Raw genomic sequence first — 25,113 nt, 5'->3', positions numbered from 1 at the left:
GTGTGTGTGTGTGTGTGTGTGTGTGTGTGTGTGTGTGTGTGTGTGTGTGTGTGTGTGTGTGTGTGCGTGTGTATTCATGCTAATCTGTGTCAGAACAGTTTGTCAGTCTGACTGTCTGTCTCCCTGCCTACCTTGACGAAAATATCAACATCAGTGAAGTATATAAACAGCAGCTCTGAGCATGTTGTGATGTAATGTTGTGACTCCCTCTGGTGGCGGTTTATGGGACTGCATGTTAATTTATTTGTCCTTTATCAGTACCAAGTTGTAAAATAGATCTTTTTTGACACATTTGGTTCATAAATTGTAAATGGTTAAGTGTTTCTAATATGCATCCTCCCCTGTTACTATTTAAATACCGTGTACTTAATGTATTCTCTCTTTTTCTCCCATCCCTTTCTGACTCTCTTTACATTTTCCTTCCTCCTGTCTCCCTCACCTCTTTCATCCTTCTATCCCTCTCTCTCCCCAGTCCAGACGACAGCAGGACCCCAGCCCTGGCTCAAACATGGCCAACGCTGACATGGAACACAAGATGCGCTGAGGAGGAAGTGGGGGAAGAAGAAGTAGTGCAGGGAGGTAAAGGAGAAAACAGGGGCTGGCTGTTCATTCACTTTCAACACAATCAATCAACCAAAGTAAAAAAAAAAAAACAATGCTGTATTTTTTCCTAAAAGGTTTGACATAATCTTTTTCATACATCAAACATTTTTTTTATATTTAAATGTGCCGAACGATACAACGTAGGACTTGATTGAATTGAAAGTGAAACAAGCCTGGAAAATAAGGATTTTAAGGAAAGCAGAAAAAACAGACCTGGACAAAAAGTACGTAGCTGAATTTATTTAGATACAGAAGAAGCAACACGAGCTGCAGTTTAAACCAGAAATGATAAATGTGACAGATCCAGAGTTGACTTTATTTCTTGAGTGGAAAAAAGTGCTCTAAATATTTAAAGTAGAGGTCAAATCAAGCAGAAAGGTTGATATGTTTTTGTCCAGGTCTTCAAAGATTTGATGGATGGATGTAGATTCAAGTACCAAAAGTATATTTTCTATTAATGAATAGAGGAAGAGGGGTTGTAAGGGCTTGAGGCAGGGAGGAGGAGGAAAGTGGGGTGGGTTATATGGTCTGGAGCATGAATCAAAAGTGAGGGGCTGACCGTTGGTGAGAAAAAAGGAAAAGATTCTGCATTGTTCAGGGTTGTGCAACACTTCACATTTGTAAGCATGCCCAGCTCACTTCCTGAAACCTGCTGTTTTCTTAGACCAAAGTTCATTATGCTGGAAGGGGGGGGGGGGTTAAACATGGGCAGGTGGGAGGGCAATCAGAAGGAATAGTGCCAGGTTTTTGCTGTATTGTGATATTTGTGATCTCTTTGAAACATGACTATGATGACATGCCCTGACCAACCTGCACACAGGTTATGTAGCAACAACCTCAAGGCGGGACAAAGAAAACTGTTCTGCCATCTTTGGCTTTGAGGGTGCGATGTGGGTCAATCCAAAACGTCCTTTTGTCTTTTGAGGGGTTATGCACTATGTGATACAATCAGTCCTGATCCCCACATGGATTCTTCCTCTGCATGAAACCAAACACAGGTCGACCTATGTACTTTATTGTTTTCTATGCAGCCTATTTATCAAGAGAGCACTCTCTGTCAGCGCTTTGATGAGGAATAACTGGGTGATCAGAGGCTTTGTGATGGAGAGGCAACATATACTGAAAAACTGTATAAAGAATATACTATGTGGCTCCGCCTCCTCCTGCTGTAAAAAAAGAGATGGAGACCAAAATACCTGACATCTGTGCTTGTAAGGTCACATGGAGCTCGAGTTAACTTCCACAAACCAGAACATATTTAATTTACTGATAAGATGGCAAAGATCCCTCAGGTCAGTCCACATTAGAACAGATACTTGTGTCCATTTGAAGCAAACATTCACAGTTATGGAAAGTTTAATAGGAGGAATAGTGTCGCAGGTGCCTCATCTGTCAGCAGAGCTAGCATTAAATAAAAAGGAAGCCTCTTGTAAACATCTTTAACACAAATGATAATAACTCACTATGAAGACAGAATCCTGAGAAAAATGTAATTGAAACGCATTTTAATTTGATAATTTGATCAATTTGGAGGAGGCGGGGTTTATGACCGATGCTGCAGCCAGTCAGCAGGAGGAGCTCTATTTATTTTGGCTTCACTTGAGTCAAGGTGTTCTGTTGTCCATTCTTTATACAGACTATGTGGTGGACACAAACAGTAACAGGCCTGATCAAATAAAAAGTCATCTTTTTTAAAACCAGGATATTTTTTTAATCAGACAACTCATGATCAGCTCACATTTCACTTTGGTGTTACCACCAAACATAATTGAACCAAGTGGTCACCCTTTGTTTTTAGAAGCTGTGCACACCACTGAAAATAGTTCAGGTTGGATGCTTCACCAGAGCTCCTCAGTCATCCCAAACTGAATGAAAAAAACATCGATCTACACCTTTGCCGTTTAAAAAAAATGTCGTAATCAGAAAAATCATGATCGCATCTTTTTAAGGTTTGCCATTCATGGATTTGACTGGACAGCAATGATAGAAATCACACAAGCAGTCAATACACAAGAACCTGAAACTCTACAAAGTACACACAACAGACATCAGCAGCCTCTTATCTCCTCCATCACTTCTGCTCTGCAACCATTGCATTTCAATCTCCATTAATAATTCACCAGCTTAGATAAGAGACCGTACTGTCCATGGTACTAATTCAATTGAGAATCCATCACAGGGTCCATCACTCAGATATTCCTCATCATTAGAGGACGCTGAAAGCAGTCTGAAATCTATTTCCTGTTACAGCACTCGTGAAATCAGATGTGATGTTTAGTTTTCTTATTGTTTTGTTTGTGTGAAAGTCAGGATGTTTACTTTTTATATTCCTACTTATCTTCTGTTTATGTATCTATGTGTTCATCTGTCAGCTTTGTTATGAACTAGTATTAGCAGTGTAGGCTATTTTCTGTTTAGATGAGATTTGGGACTTTTGTTATGTTTTTCATTGATTCATGTGTTCCTTTTATTAATGTTATTCTTATTTGTTTTTAAAGGAAATCCACTTCCTGGGTTAAAGCATTGAACGTGGATTGACTTAAGTTCTGTTATTAAGCAATATAAATGTTTTTACATTGTTCAACAAGAAGCTCATTTCATTTTCCGGTGTGTAAGGCACTCAACGGTTTTATTATTAGTATTGTTATATTAACGACAAATACCTTTTTGTTTATTCATGATTTTACTTTTCTCAGTCCAACGATTAAAAAGTGTAATGAGCTTAACGTGAGTGAAGAGGACCGGTGATGTTTTGATGCATTGATAGTCTTGGGCGTAAAAAATGTTGCTTAAAAAACATGAAATTGAAATAAAAAGTGAAAACTCAAAATGCTTGATCACAAGAGCCTGTGACAGATGACAGAAGCTGTATCAAATCAAAGACCTCACGATGAGTGATGAAATCAGAAGAACTGTTTAAGCTTCTATGATCAAACTTTTTTTTTCTAAAGTTTCCTTGAGGTTCCTTTCTGTTGGTGTTGATTTTGGCGCCCCCTGTGGACGAAGCTGAACATTAATAGAAAATGTCATTTTCTTATTGAGAGACTTATTAATCACCCGCAGAGATTTTGGAGATTAGGGACACAAAGCTTATTCAGATCCTGAATTTCAAAACTTCCTGTCTGAGAGAAACTTCAAATTGTTGATGGTGGATTTTTATTTTTTGACATTTCATATCCTCATTCTCCCAGAAGAAGAGAACACCGCAGGGAAGTAGGACTTAACACTGTGAGTGAGGTGCGCAGACAAACAGAAGAAAGCATTAATTCATGTGGAAGAAAAACTTGAGTTATGGCCCAGGATGAGACAGACGTCAAGTTGATGAATGATGGCCTAAATTTATAGGTGTAGTGGTTGTTTAAGTTGCTTGGAAACTGACACAACACGGGGTCTGAACCAGTTCAATTAAAGAAGAGATGCAGGCTGAAAGGGACAGTAAGACTTTTTAGGATTAAGCATTTGGGGCCAGGCTTAGAAATGTGATCCATTAATCAATTGGTGATGTCTGTTCTACAAATATAACGTTCACAATCAAGTTTTCCCTCATTAACAAGTATCATACCATGCAGAGTAAAACCCTGAAAATCAATCTTTTTCTACATCAATAGTGTTCAAATATGGGGATAGTGAGGACTGTAACTTATTTCTAATTTAGTTTAAAGTAAGGATTGATCACCTTGATATTATCCTGTCACCATGTTTGTTTATCATCATCATCTTAGTTCATACTCCATCCCTCAGTTTTCTTAATGCAGGCATTAAGGTAAAACAATAAACCATCAACATTGTCTTTCTTTTTTTTGTTACCTTAACTGTTTATCTGCTTTTTTTGTTTAAGTTATTTATACGTCTGTGTTGTTTTGAGATCCAAAGATGAAACTCTATGATATAGTAACACTCCCCAGGTTTCTCCTTCCGCTGTGTTTGGTCATTTTTCCCCCCCTGTTTTAGGTCTTAGCTTTTCTTCTTGGAGTGATCTGAAATGTTAGACCTTCAGTTTAAAATGTTGGATGTTTTTTTTTTTTCATAATAAACATTTATGAATTCTTGTATTTGTTTCTGTCTTTTTACACTGAAACTAATGATCCACCTAAACAAGTTCTTACACAGATACAGTCACACAAGCATAACATAACACAGGAGAACATATCATCTTGTCAAGTGTGTCCAATCATTTACAAGGCAAAAAGTGTAAATACAACCAAAATGATCACCTGAAGAAGACCTCTGGTCGAAATGTTGTGATCAGTTAAAACTTTTAGTGGCATTTAAACAAGTGTTCTTCTTAAATACAACAACTGGCCCATTTGTGCAAAGCAGTGTTTGACCTGTTAAACAATGGAAAGCAAAGATGAACAGTCCCCACAGTAAAACTCATTAAAGTTTTGTTCTGTGGGAAACATTCTAGACAAATTACTTGTATGTGTGAACACATTTGCCGTTTCTGATTCTGAAAACATGCTGCTGTTTATGCATTTAATTGTAATTTTCAGGCACAACAAACATTTCCCTTTTTGCCAAATTGGATTTGGGCAGTCTTAGGTTACGTTTGAGATGGAAAGCTAAAACCTGATTTAAACTAACCGAGTAGGTAGCCTATCACAAGCCAGCAAAGGACAGAAGCACGGGGTGAATGGATCCATGGCAGAGTACGCTTCAGGATGTAAGGTAGAACAGGGACACCATAGTGGAAATACTGCTAAGAGTTAAGAAGCCAAAGTAACAGCCCACTGAAGGAATCTTTGATGTGGTTTTCTAATCTTTAAGACAGTGTAGTGTTTCAAAGTAAACATTTCTGTATTTCACACAAAGAACAGATTTGCATTGAGAAATGACTATAATGTATAGGCTATAAAAACCTGCCTAATAATAATACATTTTTAAAAAGACAAACAGAGAGAATTTGTTTGCATTTATGCAGCTGTTTTGGCTCCCCCACTTTTTTACATATATTGTTTGTTCCCATGAAATGAAAATTACAAATGGTCAGATTTACTCCAGCGTACCTGTGTTAAATGTTCAGCCTTCATGTGCCAAATACTTTTTCAATGAATCATTATTTGAGTATATTTACCACAAAATAACCGTATTTTCTCTTCCTGTAAAACTTTTGAAATGTCTGATGGCTCATCCTAAAGTCAAGGGTGTTTACTTATTTTTGACTCATTAAAAAGCTTTGTATGATTTCAACAATCCAATCACATTCATCCCAACGTTATGTCCTGCCTTCTATCTTGTGATTGGTTCAGTTGGAAATATGACATGACATGGCAGTTGGATACTCTTGAAGTTCTGTTACATGGGGACTTCAAAGGTCCTGTGAGGAGCTATTCTTTTTCCTGCCTCTTATCCTGCTTTCCAATGTGTCACTGAGCATGAATCGTTGTCGTTGATAATGATTTTCATTTGAAGGCTGTTTTTAGAAGCAAGCTGACACCTACGCTCTTGCAGCAGTTTCAGACATTAAAAATAGCTGTACAGACATGGTCAATGTTTATGCCGATGGTCTTGTTTTCTTTATTAGGTTATAAATATGCATCAATATTAATTAGAGTCTGCTTCATAACCAGCTATAAACTCCTCACAGGAGCTTTAATTAAAATTCCTATATGCTAAACAAAATACAAAAGGTTGAAATCACACATTTACTGTATATAAGTTAAATGAGCACTGTGAAATAAAAAAACAGGTGGAAAAAAATTGTTACAAAAAACAAATTGACTTAAAAGGTCTATAGTAGGCAAAGTTGCATCAAATAGAATTATTCTGTTGGCATTAACTTCACAATCCTTATAATCACAGCAAATCATTGACTAACCATACCCTTTAGCATACTGTAAACAATAGCAACATGTAAAGAAACATTAGAAATTGTACATAAATTGATACCAGAAACCAATTAGATAGGACTTGGAATGTGTTTAATGTAAAAAAAAACAATGATGTTAGATATCCAAACGTAAAAATAAAAATAAATAATCGTCTGTAGTATAGCCTATTATTAGCCTACATAGCATCTAGGCTATACTTCACTTTTCCTATTTTAATATGGTATGAACTGTACTCAGTCATGGAAATATTCAAGCTGATTTAGATATTTGACTTTAGAAATCCCGCTTCACAGTCGTATGTGTCAGCTGACCGTGACGTCAACACGTCCGTCGAGCACGTTTGTTGAACACAGGAAGTTGAATTATCAGCTGATCCTGCTGGCTGTTGTTGATGCCTGAAGTTGCTGTTGTTTGGACACCGTGTCGCTCTTATCTGCTCCTGACATTGAAGAGACATTAAACCCCGAGAGAGGGACACTGTGGGCATTCACCGTTTGAATATCTAAAGAGAATCAAGGGAAGCGTCGTGTCTTTAAGACTTTATATTCTGTCGACAGGAGAGCAGCTAGCCTCTTCAGCTTGAACGGTGAAGAGAAGAAAAACAGCCGACGGCTTGGCGTGTTTTCTTTGTTTATGTCGTGCCAGTCTCAACCGCGGAATCAGTTTTATTTGCCTCGAATTTAGTTTTTTGTTTTCCTGCACATACATTATTTATATTTATGCTCATTTACCATAACACGGAGAGCAGCTAGCTCGTATGCTAACGTTAGCACAGTGTTGTTGTCAAGCTTTCGTAACCGCCCGACAGTGACTGAAAACAGGGACTGACAGACGAAGAAGTCGGGCTGGAGGAATTAATGTCGTGCCTCTGTGTTTTTTTCTTATTATTCCCACAATCTGTCACTTGTTAGTTGCTTTGTTGAACTGTTATAGCTGAACAAGTTGTTTTTCTCTCAAAGCGTTTGAGACGTTTTAGTCTGTTAGTCATAGTCATCTCTTTGTTCAGTCCTGAATTTGAATCAAGTGAGTTCATGTGTTTTGTTTTTTTAAAAGGTACATTTTTACGTACACAAGCAAGTAGTGTGTAAAGTGACAGCTGGCCTTGTACGTTTCAGGCTGACAGGTTGCGTCATTTGTTTGTGTGCAGGCTGTGAGTCTATGCAGTGTATCTGTTCACCTCTTATTTGAAACCTCTGTATCTCTGTTAGCTGTAGGTACTCAGCCTCAGGTGCTGTTGTGGATGTCATTTTAAATATTTAACACATTTTGTCATTCTCCTCTCATGCGACATGTAATGAAGTGACCATATTTCACTGTACTTTATAGATTTAGTAGCTGTTTCATGTTCACACTCTTGAATTTAGTAGCTCTGTGAAAAAAGAAAAAAAAATGAATTGAAGTTGCTACCTGAGGCTATTTTGAGACAGTGGGTGAAATCAGGGAGAGACAGGCTAAAAGAAAGGGTCCCTCAGAGGGGTCCCATTGTGTCTTAAGGTGAGCTGAGCTGCCCCCCCCCCACTACTTGCCAATGCTGGATCTGGAGGTGGTGCCTGAGAGATCACTAGGAAATGAGCAATGGGAATTCGCCTTAGGTGAGTTTTGACGAAACCTTTACAAGCATTAAAAAACATGACCCACACTAAAGGGGAGGGGGAAGAGAAAATAAAAGCTGCTTATGAATTCCTGAGGCCATATTCAAACAAACACAATTATTGACTTGTGATGGCTCTGTGGGAAGTTAAGTTATGTTTGTTCATTTTTGTGAGTGTTTTTGTGTCTGTGTTTTCAGGGATGCCATTGGCCCAGGCCATCTCTATTCTTCAGAAACACTGCCGCATCATCAAAAATGTCCAGGTGCTATACAGTGAACAGGTTATATGACCAACGGTCCCTCTTTGTTATATCCTCTCTCATAAACAAAATTGTTAATCAGCTTGTTCCAGAATCTCCTTTTTAGGCAGCATTACATGTTTGCAATTTTAAGACGCCTCCTTGTTTGGCAGTAGTTAAGCCAGTCCTAATAACCCACCCCCACCCTTTATTTAGTTTGATGCCATTTGGTAATACTGTTCAGTGCATAAGCTTATTACAGATTTGATATTGCCGTGTATGTAGGCTGTTTGACAAAAGATTTCTCCCCATTTAGTTTAGTTTACCCTTTGTTACCCTTACAAAATGTGTCCAGCAGAGAGCACTGAAGGCTTTATTTATGATTTTTTAAAGATTATGAGCCTCTCTCATCCCTAATTCTCAAAACTCTCTAAAAAGAGTAGAACATATTATTTTTTTCATATTAGGCGTTTATGTAAACAAAGGTTATTTTTGAGACCGTATAATTCAGCCACTAAAAGGCAATATCCGTCCAGCTATTTTAAAACTCTTCCCACAGGTTCGATGCTAAAAATACAACCAGTCAGAGAGCTTGTTTTTAAAAGACTTTGAATATTGGATTCAAAATTGTATTTATGAGTGACATCAAGTGTCACATATATAACAGTCCATGGGATGTTTTAGTTTGGGCATGTGCCTTGTTTTTCTCTGAACTAAAAATAAGGTTTGTTTGCTTTGTATCTGCTCATGAGGTCACACCACCCTCTACCTGCAAGCTTTTGTTTGTCTCCCCTCCAGACGCCACTCAGCCATGACCTCATACTGAATTTGACTCAGGATGGGATTAAACTGCTGTTTGATGCCACAAATCAGAGACTCAAGGTAAGAGTTATATGTGTGTGTTCGTGTGTGTGGCAAATATATTAAACTATTCTGCCTTGTTAATTAGTGAACATATAACTAACCATGTGTATCCATTATCTGTCTGAGTAACAGGTGATTGAAGTCTACGACCTGAGCAAAGTGAAGTTGAAATACTGGTGAGTAGAAATGTCTAACAACTGACGTGGACAGAAGGAGAACTGTATCAGACATTCAGCTGTCATAGTAATGTGCCTTTATCTACCACAAATCTATTTAATGGTCAGTGTGTGTGATTTACATTTTATGTTACCTCGGAGACAGTCTTCAGCTACGAGCCACAGAGTGGCAGCTGCTTATTGGAAGACGTCACAGTAATGGAGTCTGCCTGTTTTAAAGTGTTTCTTTAAAGGCTTGATATGTGATTTTTCACACTTAAATATAATATAAATCAAGTATATTCCCTGAAAATAACTCTGTGAGTCATGACTGTCTACAATGGGTGTAACACTCGAGTCCCACTGTCTGTGATGTTTTCAGAGTTTTCAGAGTCCTATCTTCACTTTGTTTACATCGTCGGGATGGCCAGCTGACTCCTCCCCTTGAGTATAAAAGTTGTTTAATTGAGGGACTAGAGAAAAGAAGAATAACATACTGTACTCACTGCTTAACTGTGTTTCTAGATCACGCTCATTTCAGGTAAATTTACATGCAGTGTGAAGATAGGAGCATAATAATGCTAGCATTAGCATGCTAACACAACAATGCAGTGTGAGTTGTTTTGGTTTCATGCTGGTGCTCAAGGGCGACATCTGCTGGATCAAAAACTCAAATATAAAGACTTTAATGTGTTTCTTTAACTCTGTGGGTGTGATTGACTCAGCGAAATCCATATCGTCTGGAAATAGTTCCTCATCTAGCACAGCATTCCTTATGAATGTTAATCAATGTTACACCAGCTCTTTGTGTGTTCCTGTGTTTCAGTGGAGTCCATTTCAACTCTCAGGCCATTGCGCCGACAATAGAGCAGATAGACCAGTCATTCGGAGCGACTCACCCTGGAGGTACTTAACAACTATATGTATATAAATATACCTACAGTTAATCTTACCAACCTCCTTCATCATGAACGTTTTCCTCTTCTCCATCTAGTTTACAATGCCGCAGAGCAGCTGTTCCATCTCAACTTTCGAGGCCTGTCCTTCTCCTTCCAGCTGGACTCATGGAACGAAGCTCCAAAGTACGAGGTGAGAATGTTTCCTCCGACTTGGCTCGTCAAGCTGTTTAAAGAAAGGCTGAGTGGTTGTTTCTTCACATCCTAAGGGAATCAGGGCAGCCTTGTGATTTAAGTGATTACCCTTCATACTGACAGTCTGAGGGCAAGCCCTGAAAGCATGTTCCTGAATCCTGCTGAGCTAGGTGTTGTGGCATCCTAATGTGAAGTTATAAATGACTGAATGAAGAAACCAAATGCATGCTGGGAATGAGATTGTGTTGCTGTTTGTTTAGTCTCCGAATTGGAAACCAGCGAGCATTAAGTATAAATTCTATTGTTTTACTCTTTAGATGTCAAAGACTCATTGCAGTGTTATGTAAGCGTTGAAAATCAGACTGCAGCAGGGACTTTAGGGACCTGGGTTAGAGGAGGCAGCATGAGTTCTTGATTAAATTCTCCAAAACGAAGCAGACTCCAGCAGAGTGCACTGCAGACTTTTAGGCAATAAAGCACACAATCAACAATCTGTTGTTTCTACTTTATCACTATATGTATTAATACAGTCATAAGTTTACATACCCTGGCAGAATTTGTGATTTTTTTTGGCCATTTTTCATGTCAGAATATATATGATAATACAAAAACGTTTCTTTCACTCATGGTTAGTGGTTGGGTGAAGCCATTTATTATTGTGTTTGCTCTTTTTAAATCATAATGACAACAGAAACTACCCAAATGACACTCGTGGAGTGATGAAAAGTTTTTGTATTATCATTCATATTCTCTGAAAAATGACCAAAAATTCTGCCAGGGTTTGTAAACTTATGAGCACAGCTGTACATGTAGTGCTGGAGTTTTGCCTTTGTGGCTTTGTTTTACTGTCCGTTGTAGTTGTGGCTGTCTTGGAAGATGCATGTAATGAATCTGCTGCTCTGATTCCTTCGGCTGCTTGCTACTGAGTGCACCTATCATATGGTGATGTTTCTACTGCTCATACTGCTGGTTTCTTATCTCATTGATTAGGGGTTGGCAGCTTGTCACCTCTTTCTGATTAAGCTTTTTGCCTGCTTCAACATATTTGACATTTAAATGTGCTGATGAGTACTCTGTAAATACACAAAAACAAACAGAAAAAAGTAAACTCTGCTGACTCACAGGGATTCTTGTTTGGGTACTGGAACTCTGTCAGGTAAAAACAATTTCTACCTAACAGAGGTCCAAGGTGGATTACAATGTGACGCTTCACCGACAAATAGAATTATGTTGTTTGAGTTTTCCCCTCTGGAGCTGAGGTATTTAGGTCAGTCATTGTGCTATGATGTTAGCTCTCCAGTGCTTCAGCATAGATGACCACATTTTTCTGTGCTTGAGGATCAATGGCTTGTGCAGCATCCTTTTTAACATACATCTGTGCACACACAAACACAGTTCATACCAGGCTTGTACTACTCCCAGTTGTTTTGCCTTGGCAGCCTAACTTTGCCATGGGTTTGGCCTCCCTGCAGATTCCACATGGGGCAATGGTCAAGAGGATGCACATCTACACGGGCAACAACCTGCAAGAAACAAGGTAACACACACTGACACACACTTGCCGATACAACTCTATCATATCTGGGTGCAAATTTTTTTTTTTCTTAATCATTATTTTAATTGTTTTAAATCTTTGGAGGAGTTTGATCTCCATCTTAATCTGCTTCAATCACTGTGAAACTGTATTAAAAATACTGCTCAAACTGACCAGGAATCGTATAAAATGAGACAGTTTAGAATAAGTTTAACAAAACCTCAAAAACAAGGCAGACACACACACACAAATACACACTCTTCTCTCTCTCTCTCCTCAGAGCTCCAGTGATGCCGTGGGCGTGTTTTCTTGGTAACATATATGCAGATGGCGTGGATGTCCTGAGAGACCAGGCAGGGCCTCTTGGGCTTAAACTCCGCCTTCTCACTGCAGGTGACATATGCCTCTTTTTTGTGTTTGTCCTGAGGACAGGGAGCTAAGATCTATGAGCCAAACATGTTTCAAAAGTGTTTCCCCTCACATATCCTCAAAATTACAATGTGATGCATTGGATTCATTTTTCAACATTTCCACCATCAGTTTCCATTCTTTCTTTTTCTTATACTTTTGGTTGTTTTATATTAAAATATAAGTCATACTGATTGTAGTAGTAGTAGTAATATATATATGTTATATTTTCTCTCTTCTTTGTGGGGTTGATTATTGTGTGTGCGTGTGCGTGTGTGTGTGTGTGTAGGCTGCGGACCAGGTGTGATGACTGATGCTAAAGTGAGGACCATAGAAAGAAGCATCTACTTTGGAGACTCTTGTCAGGATGTTCTGGGTGCTCTGGGCTCGCCACATAAAGTCTTTTACAAGTCCGAGGACAAGGTAGGAATGCTTTAACTTCAAGTCTAGAGAAGAGACGCTGCTCTTGTTCTTCAAACTAATTTTGTCTTTCCACAAACACTAATCGTCCCATCCTAATCTTAATCCTGTCCTTAACGCAAGACTACAATTTCCCCCTGAGATCAGAAAGATTTTTTTTATTTTTTTTTTATAAATTAAACAAGTCAGATAAAAGCTTAAAGCAAACACAAGCAGGCTGAAAGGAAAGCGAGTATTGTACTTGAGCTCATAGAGTGGCCAAAAACATTTGTTAAACTAGACAAACATGCACTTCAACATCTACTGAAGATGAAAATGGTTAATTGTTTCTTTGAAAATAAAAATGTTTATTGTCATGTTTGTGTTCTTGTTTATTTTAGATGAAGATTCACTCTCCATCACCTCACAAGCAGGTTTCTTCTAAATGTAATGACTACTTCTTCAACTACTTCACCCTGGGAGTGGTACGTAACTCAGCCTGGGCGAGTGATTCTGTGTATGCCTTTATGTACTAATGACACATTGAGGGTTAATGCACTGGTAATTATACCTTCTTGAAGCCATAGATCAGGGAGCAAAAGAATGAGACTCACTAATTAGAGTTAGTTGTACTTTGGTTTCTTGTATCTTGTTCATTGTGATTAATTTGAGGGACAGACGGTTGCTAAAAGGTTTGTAGTAAAGAGAAATATGTAACTGCTGATGATGGTGGAGAAGCTTCACGGTCTGGCGACAGGAGCTGATCAGTACATGTTTCATAAAGTACTGCTGGTTAGTGGGAAAAATGTATCAAACAGTCATGATCTGGTATGTTTGCATAATTAAGGCCCTGTGTCCACCTAGCGTTTTTTTCCGTGCAGAAAAGCGCTGCTGGTTGTACGTCTGGTAGTGTTTAAAGCGTTTGTGCACTGAGAAGAAAAACGCTGCACGTCCGTCCTGTCTCCATGACAATAGTCTGTTGACAACGGCCACTGTATGACTGACACTGCTCTGTCACTTTTTACTGCATGTTTTTTATTTGAGATTTTTTTTTACCTGATCAGACACGAAGTGAGGAGGATGTGGGTACAACACACGATCTGTAGGAGATACAGGGAACAGCGCTGAAAAAGTTGAACAATTTTCAACTTGAGCGCTTGTCTTTCTGCTGCGAACGCTCTCTCTACCTGTTGAAAACAACTGAAAAATGATGCTGGTGCTGAGAAAAAATGCTAGGTGGACATTGCCTAATGTCGATATTCGATATGACTTGATATTTATAGTATTCAAGTTTATAAATGTAGCCTATAAAACTGAAACTCCACTGTATAAAAAAATAATATATCACTGGCCTGACCTTTGTAACCGCTGGCCCAGGAACATTACTTTTGATTTGAAGAATAACAGTCACCAATTTACTCTTGAACCATTCTGATGCAAAAGTCAGTTACAACTTTTATTTAATTAATTGAGCTCTAATTATAAAAATATTTTGTATTTTTCTTACATTTATGTGCTCATGTTTATTCACCATGCTGGTAACTGTAAGAGTCTACTTAATCTGATATTAATATGAGGCTGTGATAGATCTGGAATCTCTCCTTCTTTCTTCTCTGTGAGAACCTCTTCATCCTTAGATCTTTACTTTAGGAGCTCTCTTAAGGGCTAAGATGCTTTGTGAATAACTTTTATCTTTACCAGGATCTAGTCTTTAACTTTAACGTGTTCCAGCTCCTCCAGCTGTCTGTCACTGTGGCTCAAACTTTTCTCCCCTCTGTTTTCGTCATGCCCTGCTGTCACTCTCTACTCTTCCGGTGATTTCTATTCTTTGAATTCTGATTTAAGATCGGCTTTTATCGGGATCTAATGGTTTTAAAACCGTTTTACCAAACGTGTGTTTTAGTAGAGAAAACCTGCGCTAAGATCTGTGTGCAAGTGTACAATAGGAGAAGGGACAGCAGTGAAGCCGCCAGCTGAACGTGCAATCAGCTGGACTCTGTCAATCATTCATCCGGGCCAGCGGGCCAGTTATAATGTCGAGCCCTGCGTTATGTGCCCTTTTTTAATTCGGCCTCGCTCTCATCTTTCTCCTCCATGTTGGTCGCTTACAAGAGCTAGGCTACTCAGCGGCAGGAGTGGAGTCTCCTCCACCCTTTCGTCTCCGTGCAACAAGCGCTGCCGCGGAAATCTCGCGGAGCAACGAAATATCGAGAGACAACGTTGAAGTAGTTTAAAAAATAAAATCGATGTTCCCTTTTCCATATCAAGCATTATTTAAATATCGATCGAATCAAGCTTCACGATATATCGCCCAGCACTAGGTGGACACGGGGCCTAATGTGTGATAAGTTATAGCAGTCTAATTTAGCCCCAGTAGAGTTCCTGAGTGTAGTCCAAAAAAAATGATGTGATGTTTCATAAACAAAACTGAGCTTCCTGAGTGCAAACTGCCGACAATTTTGCCCCAACTTTACTAGGACGGACACTCCTTCAGTAGGTTGGCCGATTAGTTGGTCGATGAGCTCTCGTCTGACCAAAATCTTATCAGTCGGACAATCGCAAGAGTTACTTTCATATGGAAGATGAGATTCATCCATTTTGTCTATTTGCAGGGATGGGAGGCTCACCTGTAGTCAACTGGTCTGTTCAACAGTTTGAAAAAAGTAATCTCAAAGACCATGTGTTCTTATTTTTCAGGATATCCTGTTTGACTCAACAACACACCTGGTTAAGAAGTTTGTCCTCCACACCAACTTCCCTGGACATTATAACTTCAATATGTAAATATGTTTTATCTAGCATGATTCCTTTCTTTATCATTCCTTCCTCTTAAACGTTCTCTTTTCTCAACATATGTCATTCTCTACATGAATAAGGTTCCTTATTAAGACACTGTAAAGTTTTTTCCTTTGTGTGTCTTCATGACTGTTGCTCTCATCACAGATACCATCGCTGTGACTTTAAGATTCCACTGGTCATTAAGAAAGGTAAGACAGTTTTCAATCCTGCATCTTTCAAAATAAAATCTCTGTGTGCCTCAGCATTAATGGATTCGTCTAATGTGTGTTTTTTCTGTCTCTGTTATTGTGTCCCTGCACTTTAGAAGGAGCAGATTCTCAGAGGGAGGACTGCATCTTAACCACCTACAGCAAGGTCAGTTATACACAAAATGTTCATAGACCTGTCCTTTCCAGTTCAGACCACAGATTTGAGACCAATTGAAAAGTGTAACTACTAGCAATATTCTGCTCTACAACATTTTGAAATCTGCAATTTTGAACCAATGACACCAGACAAGACAGTTTAATTTTCTGTCAATGTCATGGATGTAGGCCACAGTATAAAGCTGCATGTATGTGTGATTGTTTGACCGAGTGCAGAGCTGAGCTACAAGCTAGCATAAACCTAAACCTATATGACCTAAAAGGCAGGAGAAGCATGTGTTTAGTTTTGACTCAAACAAGTGAATAACTTCAGCGCTGTGTGGAGTCGTCACCATTTAATCTGTACTTCCTTATTAATCGTAGCTCTCCAATTGTCAGAGTTCAGAAGTTTGTTGTTAATTTCTAAAGGTGATGATTTGGAAGGGCATGTCTTATTAATGAGTCCAACTTTTTAATTTCAGACTCAGTATCTCGTTGTTGATTTCTCACTGTTTTCTTTTTGGCTTCACTACTTCTTATACTTGGTCTCCACATCATTTGTACATTTCTGGTTAAGAGCCAAAATAATATTGACTAATATACATGACATCTGTATTTTGCTGCTGTTGTCATCAGATGTTACTATTCAGGAAGTAAGATAAATGTCTTTAGAGTGTGATGTCATTCCTATCCGCTGAAAATAGCCCAGAAATCTACACGGTTTTACTTGAAACAGGATGCAACAGTTGAGCTTCACGTCTGCAAAGCTGTGATAATCTACAGTGTCTTTCTCCTCGTCTCCTTTGACACGCAGAGATCTGTCTGAATGTACACTGACATTGGAAACAGCAGTATCACATTGACGCTAATATAATGTCAACATCAACTGTTACTACACCGTTTTGACTGCTTGCATTTTGTCTCTGTGTCAGTGGGATCAGATTCAGGAGCTGCTGGGACATCCTATGGAAAAACCTGTTGTGCTTCACAGGTAAACACACATTCTTTTTCTAATGCACACTGAGATATTTGATGTGTCCAACACATGTAGAATATCATGTGTGATCATATGTTAATGTTGTGGATAAAGAAAAATGTCACTGGAAAATAACCAGGACATTACCCAGACGAGTATGCTCTCTGACGTTGTAATTGATCACATTTGTTGTGTTTGTCAGGTCCTCTTCAGCCAATAACACGAACCCCTTTGGCTCCACCTTCTGCTTTGGACTACAGAGGATGATCTTTGAGGTCAGAATACAATTCTTTGTAGCATTAGCTAGCATTAGCATTATTGTCATGTGTGTTAAATTTTAGTTAATGTGACGGCTTTGGTTGTTTTGAAGGGCTCGTTTAAGAATTATTTTGCAAACACCCCAATGTAAAAGTGATGGCAGTGTTTATTTGGTCCAGCAGGGGGGTGTACAGAGGGGTGGACACAGGCTGCATGGGCCCCCTCTTAAAATGTAATTGGCCACCCCAAAATCCTGTACAATGTTTCACTTTGTCAAAGGCAGGACTTTGGTCAAAATCAACTGTTCTAGCTGTCTTGCTACAGACTTCTAGTAGTTTTCATTTCAAAGTAACACATTTCCTTTTGTCAGTGCTTTGAACTGTGGGCAAATATTTTACACATCTATTTCATAAGATGAGTGCAAAGAGAGGAATGAGTCCCAAGAATTTGCAAGGAACCTCCTGCACATAAAAAAACACATTATTGGCAATGTCTCTGTTCCAAAACCTCCTGTGCATGAGTTTACCTACAATTTTGTTTTAAATACTTTGAATTGTGACTTTGGACATACTTCTTCTTTTGAGGCCTTAAAGAATTACTGCTTAGAAGATAAATATGTTGGTACACAAGTCTGTACTTTTTAACGTTACATAATGAATAATGATAACTTTATTTATATAGCACATGTTTACAACGTGCAACATAAACTCAGGACAACAACAGAACAGACTCCAACAGGCCAAACTGAGAGTACAGAGATAAAACAGGCAGGTCTCAAAAGGCAATTATTAAGGAAAATTCAATAAAAGATAAAAAGTCAACAAGTTGATGACTACAATGCAAAAAATAAAAGACGAGGGAGAGGACAAAAAAAGTCAAATGAAGATAACAGAATAAAAGATAGATGGTTAAATGAATATATAAAAGCAACAGACTAAAACACTAAAAGAAGGAGTATGAATGGATAAAAGATTAAGAACGGAAGGAGTAGAATAATAAAAGCATCTAACGGGGAATCTCATAAAAGTGAGTTTTGTTCACAGCAATTTAACATCTCTTTGATATTTTAATGAAAGTACACGTGGTTAGTTGGTATGAAAAGGGTAATTAAATAATATTCATACATTTGTTCCTTTGTGCACAAACTTCATGCCATCCCTGCATACTGTAAGTCTGACTGGGCTATCCTAGTCTAACACCATGTCCTAACAGCATGCGATGCGAGCAAGCGTCGTCGACAAAACCAGCCTAATTCTATTGTTTCCTATTGGCGTGGTATAACGGCCCATGAGCGTTTTTACCCCAACGCCCCGTTTCTATTTCTATAGAGGTGGATTGATAATGTCCACATCTGTGATTGAAATGTTGTGCTCTGACTTGTGTCAACACCGGAAAATAAACTTTTTTTTTTCGGCTCACGGCGAGCCGTTTATTGACGAGCCTCTGTGTTGTGATTTGAGTCAGCTGTTCGTTAATACAAAGCACTACACATCCGTTTGTCAGCCTTCAGTACAAAGCACTAGATGTTATTCTCTTTGCAAGGGAGGATACTGAACTTTACAGAGCATAGAATTCAATATTTAACGAATGCAGTGTGGACAGCGAGCGTGCCATCATGTGTGCTCTTTGGACACGGTGCCTACCAAGCATTCAATTGTGTTCATGCTGCTAAAATTTTAGCAATGTTATAACATAAATGTAAAGGTAAACTCCCACACACTAAGTTTCTAAAATGTATTGGCAACATTTCAGTACTAGACCTTCATCAGGCAAACCTTTGTCTGATAAATATTTGTTTGCATGTTAGACAGTGTGAGGAGTGTTTGATGGCTCTTCTTCTCACCTGTCTTATAAAATGGATGTGCAAAGGTTTTTGTCTATATTACAACAGTAGTGCACACTCACAGCTCATAAGTGCCCAAGAATGTAAGCAGACAGTCTGAGGGGAAATAAAATGTAGAGTGTCTGGAAACTGAAAGAGTTGTGTCACAAACTTAATTTATATTTTTGGTGATTTTTTGGTGAGTTTTTTGACTTTTTACAGGAAATGGAATTGACTGCATATTATACTTCATGATTATATCTGACATACCACATTCAGATAGGAGTAACATTGTCAAATTGCCTGTTTGTATTGAGGTATTTTCTGGCTCGCCTCTTTTCTCTAAACATTCTTCTAAACTTTCAAACATATTCTTAAACACAGTTTTTCGAACTATCTTAGCTCCATACATTGAAATGTGATCCTGTTCTTTCTAACACATGCTGTATGTTGATACCTTCTGCAGGTGATGCAAAATAACCACATAGCATCCGTGACCCTCTATGGAGCCCCGCGGACCGCCAGTAAAGCCAGACCTGAGTCAAGTAGTAGTTCCCACTGAACGAGTGACCATGACCATATCCCATTTGGCCTCTCCTGAATTTAGTACCTCTACTGACTGAACCTCTAACCCAGAGCCAGATTCTTAACCAAGCAGACCTGAACCAGAACAACACAAATATTCTTGCTCAGCTCATATGCTACTCATTTAACAGAACACAAAATCAGACCTGGAATTGATCAACTATTGTCTGGGGTTCCTGAGACGCAGTCCTTTCAGTCCGCTCAATAAACCCACCCTGGACAAGGATCTGGTGTCATGGTTTCTGTGCTGAAGTGCTGATGCTTTGACATGAAAACAATGTAAACTCTAGTAGAGATCAACTGTTTCCCCGTCTCCATGCTGCTTCTGCATGTACCGAGGGACCACAGAAGAAGACGTCTTCAGACTGCAGTTAGGAAGTCATGGTTTACCCAGTGAGACGTGACAGCAGTCTGTACATGACAGTAACCTCCATGGCATCATGGTGGATGAATGATCAGCATTTTAACATCATCTGCAACAAAACTCAGTGTTTAACATCAAACAGAGAGTTGTGGAGTTGTATCACCGCCAATAAAAAAAACTGCTGCAGCCAAAGTCTTGAAACCCCACTCTGGCTTGGCCCACTGAATACACATCTAACCAATCACACTGCCAGCACAACCAGGCAGTACGGCCTGTCTTCCTGCCACAACTTAAGAACCATCTTCAAGACCCCGGACACAGCCGCAACCAGCCCAACCCAGAGCCATCAAGAAGCGAAGAGAAGAACCAAACACACTCTTACAGTTTGGAGCGACAAGTGGCCCCTCAACACAACCCGAGACATCCGGTGACCAGATATGAAGCCAAACGATCGAAAACATCCATCATCATCAGCACTGTTAAAGATCTCCTCCCTCTTTCCTCTTTACTGTTCTACAACTGTCTTCAGTGGTGCCCACACACACACGCACACGCACACGCACACGCACACGCACACGCACACGCACACACACGCACACACACACTAGCACGCACACAGCTGTAAGAACTTTATTAACCCACAGACATTTGATGCTGCGGACATTTGTGTCTGTGTCCTCGTGAGCATCTGCATGTGATTGGTCGCTGGTTTTAAAAAGGGACATTTGAGCAGACTTTAATTCAAGCACACATACACACATACAAACACACACAAAGCATTTCAGTCCCTTCACGTCTATACTCACATGTATTTCTAATACATGAGAGCCGGTTTATCTTTTGCTCAGACATGCAGGCATGACACAAGAATTTGCATGAACTTGGCTGACATTTTGGGAAAAGGTGAGAATAATTACAAGCACAAACTGGCAACCTGATTGTTGTTATTTGATGTTGTGAGGGGCATTGTCCTGGCACACAGTTTGTTTTTATTTCTCTCTGCCCTGCTTCACACACACACACACACACACACACACACACACACACACAACCATGACCATTTTTTTTGTATTCATTTTAAAAACAACCATCTTTCCATTTGCACTAAAACACACCTTTTTACTTGATTGGTTTTTATGTTTGATCCTCAGAGATGGTTTTGTGGAGACCTTTGGAGAGATAGCGGTGTGTGTGTTTGTGTGAATGTGTGTGAGTTTGCAAGATGCACTTTTGCGGATGTCCTCTGTTCATCTCCACTTTCTTCATCTCCACATCTGACTGATACATTGCAATTCATCCCTTGGCGGTGTCTGCGTTTATTTCTTTGTTGAATTGCCAAAAGCTGTAGCCAAAGACGTTTCAGGATAATTCATTTGATTTGATCCGCTGACATTATCACTGTAATCTTCTGTCTAAAACCGGACCCTTTGGAGAGAGTGGCTCCCTTTCCTCTGTACCTTTTGTTTCCCGCCGGCGAGTCAGAGAAAGTCCATGTGAAGCCTTTAAATCCAGCTCCTGGTTTCTGAGACTTCTGACAGTAATGGCACAAGATGACAATAGCTGCCTGATATGAGAGGCTTGAAAAACAATGTGCTTGTTGTTCATCTGCCAGATGACATACCTACTACCTTCACCCCTCCTCTGGCTGTCTCTGGTTCAGTGGTTATTTAATTTAAAGAATCCACATGATTGTTCTATGGAATTCTTACATTTGGATAACAGGACAGACCATCAAGCATTCCATCGTCCTAACTTTTGTTTTGACTCTTCCTCCCTATCTTTGCTTTGAAGACTTTTCTTTAATCATAAGCATTTGAATAAACTGTGTATTAACTATAATACACATATTCTCTTTTATTGTCCTGGGATGCAAATGCCATTTTGTATTTTTCTGTGTCGCTAAATGTTGATTTTTTTTTTTTTTTTATCATCACATGTGAAGGCATCAGGGTTAAAGTCAGCGTCTGTATACGTGATACACGCTTGGTTGGCTGCTTCTAAATATAGGATTTTTTTTTTCTAAATTGTTGATTTTTTTTTCTTTAAGTTGATCAGTTTAAACTTTGCTTCATGTTGGTCTTTAATTGTGTTCTTCTCTAGGTTTTTCTACATCAATTAACCACCTCGATGGAGTCGATCGATCAATTGTCTGATTTTAATCTTCCCTGATTCAAAATGCCTCCACAATCATCTCTAACCAGCAGCATCCACAAGCAGCACACAGTTTATTCCAGGTACCTGAAATAACATGGAAGCTTTTTCACCACATTTTCTAACAGATATCATTTATCTCTTAAAGTTCCTGTGAGGAAGTTTCAGTTTGTCCAAAGGGGGGCGCTATAACTGACACAAAGGGATACGTCTTAACTTTACTGATCTTGTTTGGGACCTGCGTAAGAAGCATTTTCTGACAGAAAGAAATAACATTAAAATGTGTGCGATTATTGTCAGTATTTGCAGAGTATAATGTAAAAGAGAGGTCCTAAAATGTTGTTCATGGTCTTGTCTGACACCTTCCCTGTACGTTGCAGCAAAACTATAGAAATGATCAATGTTGCTGAGAGTCTTGTGGGTCATATAGAGGGCTGACTAGTTATTTAAGTCTGTTTCAGAACCAGATACAAACTCCTTACAGGGGCTTTAATTTCTGATTCACTAAAAACCTGATGACAGCAGAACTTTTTAGTTTTATCAAAATACTTTTTTTTTTTGGCATAATTTGACCTTTCTGTTCGGACAGTTAGGGATCATTTTTGAGGTCATTTAATGCCCAAACGGCCACATGAAAGAGCATTAGAAGAAAAGAGTTTCATCAGATGGCATCCAGCCCGTACGGCCCTGATGCTTGGAGTTAAGATGTTGATGTACATGCTGTAAATAGTTGTGTGCTCTTATTCCAGTGTCCTCTTTATTAACGTGATCTGACTCAGGCGATGGCTGAGTATCTTAATAATCCTCCATGATACTGATCATACCCCCAACTCAGGAGGAGGCTTCAGCTCACACACGACTCGTAATCAATCACTGGAAGCTTTTTTTTTTGACTCTGGACCACTCAGTATTGAGACATATTATCCTGTAATGCTAAAGGCTGCAAGTACACACAAGTGTTGGGTGTGCGAGTAATAAGTCCTGCTTCAGCCCTGCTTGACCTGCTCTTTTTTTAAAGCTCAGTAAAGCCACTAAATACAAAGCTCCATAGAAGCAGACAGAGGAAGCGATATCTGTCTTGAGATTTTCTCTGAAAAAGCTGTTTTAGTGATGTCTTTGTAGAGTGGACAGAATCTGACTGAGGCCAGCACTGGCATGTTGCTGGATGTTATACCGCTTGTTTACACTAAAAGAAGCAACAAGTAAGGTGAAGCGGTTTCTGGAAGCAGGAGAGAGTAGATGAAATATTAAATATGAATTGAAACACAAACTCATCTTTTCATCAGGCTTCCAGCGTTAAGATTTTCAAGATGGCTGTCCAGCATGTCTAATGAACTTTAAACTCAAAGGTCCCCTATCCTCTGGTCTATCTGCATCTCGCGTTAAATGGGGAAACGGATGTAATATAACATGAAAGCTATATTCAAACATTTCCCTAAAACTTGCTGTTCTGCAAAGTTGGGGAAAAGAAAAAAAAACTGTTGAACATTGTGCCTCATCTCCCACCGAGCCTGTCTTTGACTTCTGTCTCTATCTCCTCTGTAAAAAGGAATCTCCTTGTAAATACAATTTGAGATTGCATTTGAACTGCATCATTGTACAGTACATACAGCGTGTGTGTGCGTCACTGAGCATTAGCAACAAGCTAACATGTATTTGGCCGTCTCAGCCATTTTAGTTTTTCTGTTACCTGTAGAGAATGGCAAACGGCTGGTTGGGTCGGGTTTCCCAAAACGAGGATGAGTTTTTCACCAATATTATTTTTTTACAAGGTGCATGTGTTGATAACTATTAGAAAAAACAAGATACGTGTGGAAGTTTTAACCACCCTTAAAAGCTTATCATAGTTAGTTTGGAAAGCATGTTTGTAGCATTGCAAAACATGGCATAAAAAACCTTTAAAGAAAGACTAAGATGCATGCTGCAGAATTTCATTATAAACTGAAGGGAAAATATTTCCCTGAAGTCCCAAAAAGTAAAGAAAAACTTTTGTGTGCACAATTATTATTTTTTACTTTTTGGGCCTTCGGGACTCTGTTATTTCTTGTCTCCGTCCAAACTGAATTTAAATACTAAAAAAGTGCTTAAAGCTACCTTGAGCTGTTTTGCCTTTAAAAAGAATTGGTGAATTATGGAAACAAATCATGATCTAAAAAAAGATTGTACCCATCACCCCAATTTTGGTAAACCCAACCCCAGTGTCATAGATGGTCAGTGTTGTGAGGATGCTTTGTTACCGAGAGACAGAGGGAGGAGTGTTAGGGTGCTGGGGAGTTAATCTCACCCAAACTCAGGTGGACATATCACATATCTTGTTTTTCTAAAATGTTAAAGTGAGAAAAACAAGTGAAATCAGGAGGTCTGCGTGGCTTTGAGCTTCCACTTTTTTTTGTTGCATTTTCTTTGTATTATTTTATTGAATGCAGGAATGAATGATTGTCCTAAAAAGATTGTTGTAATTTATAATGGACAGCTTTAGTCCAGTGTATTGATAATCTCATATTAAGGCTTTGTACTGTCTCTTATTGGTACCATATGTTCTGTTGCCCGTCTTGCTTCTCCCCAGAATATTTTTTTGTGGACATTTTAAACCCATTTCTGGAAATGGGTGAGTTATACATTCAGTTAAACATTAATTAAAACTTGTGAAATTCATTGGAATGTGGTGTTTTATATTTTGAATACTGTAACTTTGCGTATGATGACATAAGTAGATTTATTCAGCATGTCCACAGAAAAACCGGCAATAACAAAACCATGTAGGGCAAAGAGAAGGACGAGGATGACTGAAAGCTTTGCTACTTTTAACTGTGTTTAATGAGGGGTGACGAGATGAGCTGCTGCTGTGCCATCTCTAACCACTCCAATGCAACATTTGGACTTTCATGAAATCCAATGCTCACTGTTCATTGACAGTCCATCTTTTGTGTGTGCAACCAGGATATGAAAAAAAACAATAAAAAATGTGGATGTGATAAAGATTGGGAGGTTTTTTTATTTCTTAGTTTACTCGAGCTTAAAACTCACATACAGGGGTTATCCTGCTGGTTAATGAGAGCGCCTCCCGTGGTCCTTTGTAGCGGGCGGCCCAGGTTCAAA

The 25,113-nt window shown here is 39.0% G+C and overlaps 2 protein-coding genes across 7 annotated transcripts in view; both read left to right on the top strand.

Moving 5' to 3' along the window:
- cbfb (core-binding factor subunit beta) overlaps positions 1–4,655 on the top strand; it is a 38,512-nt gene extending 33,857 nt beyond the window's left edge. For 2 of the 4 annotated variants that reach the window (XM_020640484.3, XM_020640486.3), the window contains one exon: positions 478–4,655. In XM_020640484.3, coding sequence (XP_020496140.1) covers positions 478–522 — 45 coding nt within the window. In that variant the 3' untranslated portion in view covers positions 523–4,655. Of the gene's footprint in view, positions 1–472 lie in introns of all 4 variants that reach the window. The other 2 variants (XM_020640483.3, XM_020640485.3) reach the window with 1 other exon arrangement.
- Positions 4,656–6,804: 2,149 nt separating this feature from the next.
- Positions 6,805–24,995, top strand: phaf1 (phagosome assembly factor 1). 3 transcript variants are annotated; one of them, XM_065956438.1, is made up of 16 exons: positions 6,805–8,026; positions 8,224–8,288; positions 9,063–9,146; positions 9,261–9,304; positions 10,110–10,189; positions 10,278–10,372; positions 11,814–11,911; positions 12,189–12,301; positions 12,606–12,739; positions 13,117–13,200; positions 15,413–15,495; positions 15,659–15,702; positions 15,819–15,868; positions 16,791–16,849; positions 17,037–17,109; positions 19,381–24,995. In XM_065956438.1, the coding sequence occupies exons 1-16, from the start codon at positions 7,963–7,965 to the stop codon at positions 19,474–19,476; spliced, it is 1,266 nt and encodes a 421-aa protein (XP_065812510.1). In that variant the 5' UTR covers positions 6,805–7,962; the 3' UTR covers positions 19,477–24,995. The 3 variants fall into 3 exon arrangements, with proteins under 3 accessions (XP_065812510.1, XP_020496121.1, XP_020496120.1); XM_020640465.3 differs by having other exon boundaries at positions 8,224–8,306; positions 11,847–11,911; XM_020640464.3 differs by having other exon boundaries at positions 8,224–8,306.
- The last annotated feature ends 118 nt before the right edge of the window (positions 24,996–25,113 follow it).

This window comes from Labrus bergylta, chromosome 7 (genome assembly GCF_963930695.1).
Source record: "Labrus bergylta chromosome 7, fLabBer1.1, whole genome shotgun sequence".
NCBI classification, from domain to species: domain Eukaryota; kingdom Metazoa; phylum Chordata; class Actinopteri; order Labriformes; family Labridae; genus Labrus; species Labrus bergylta.
The sequence above is the reverse complement of the archived record's forward strand: the minus strand, read 5'-3'. Positions and strand labels throughout refer to the sequence as shown.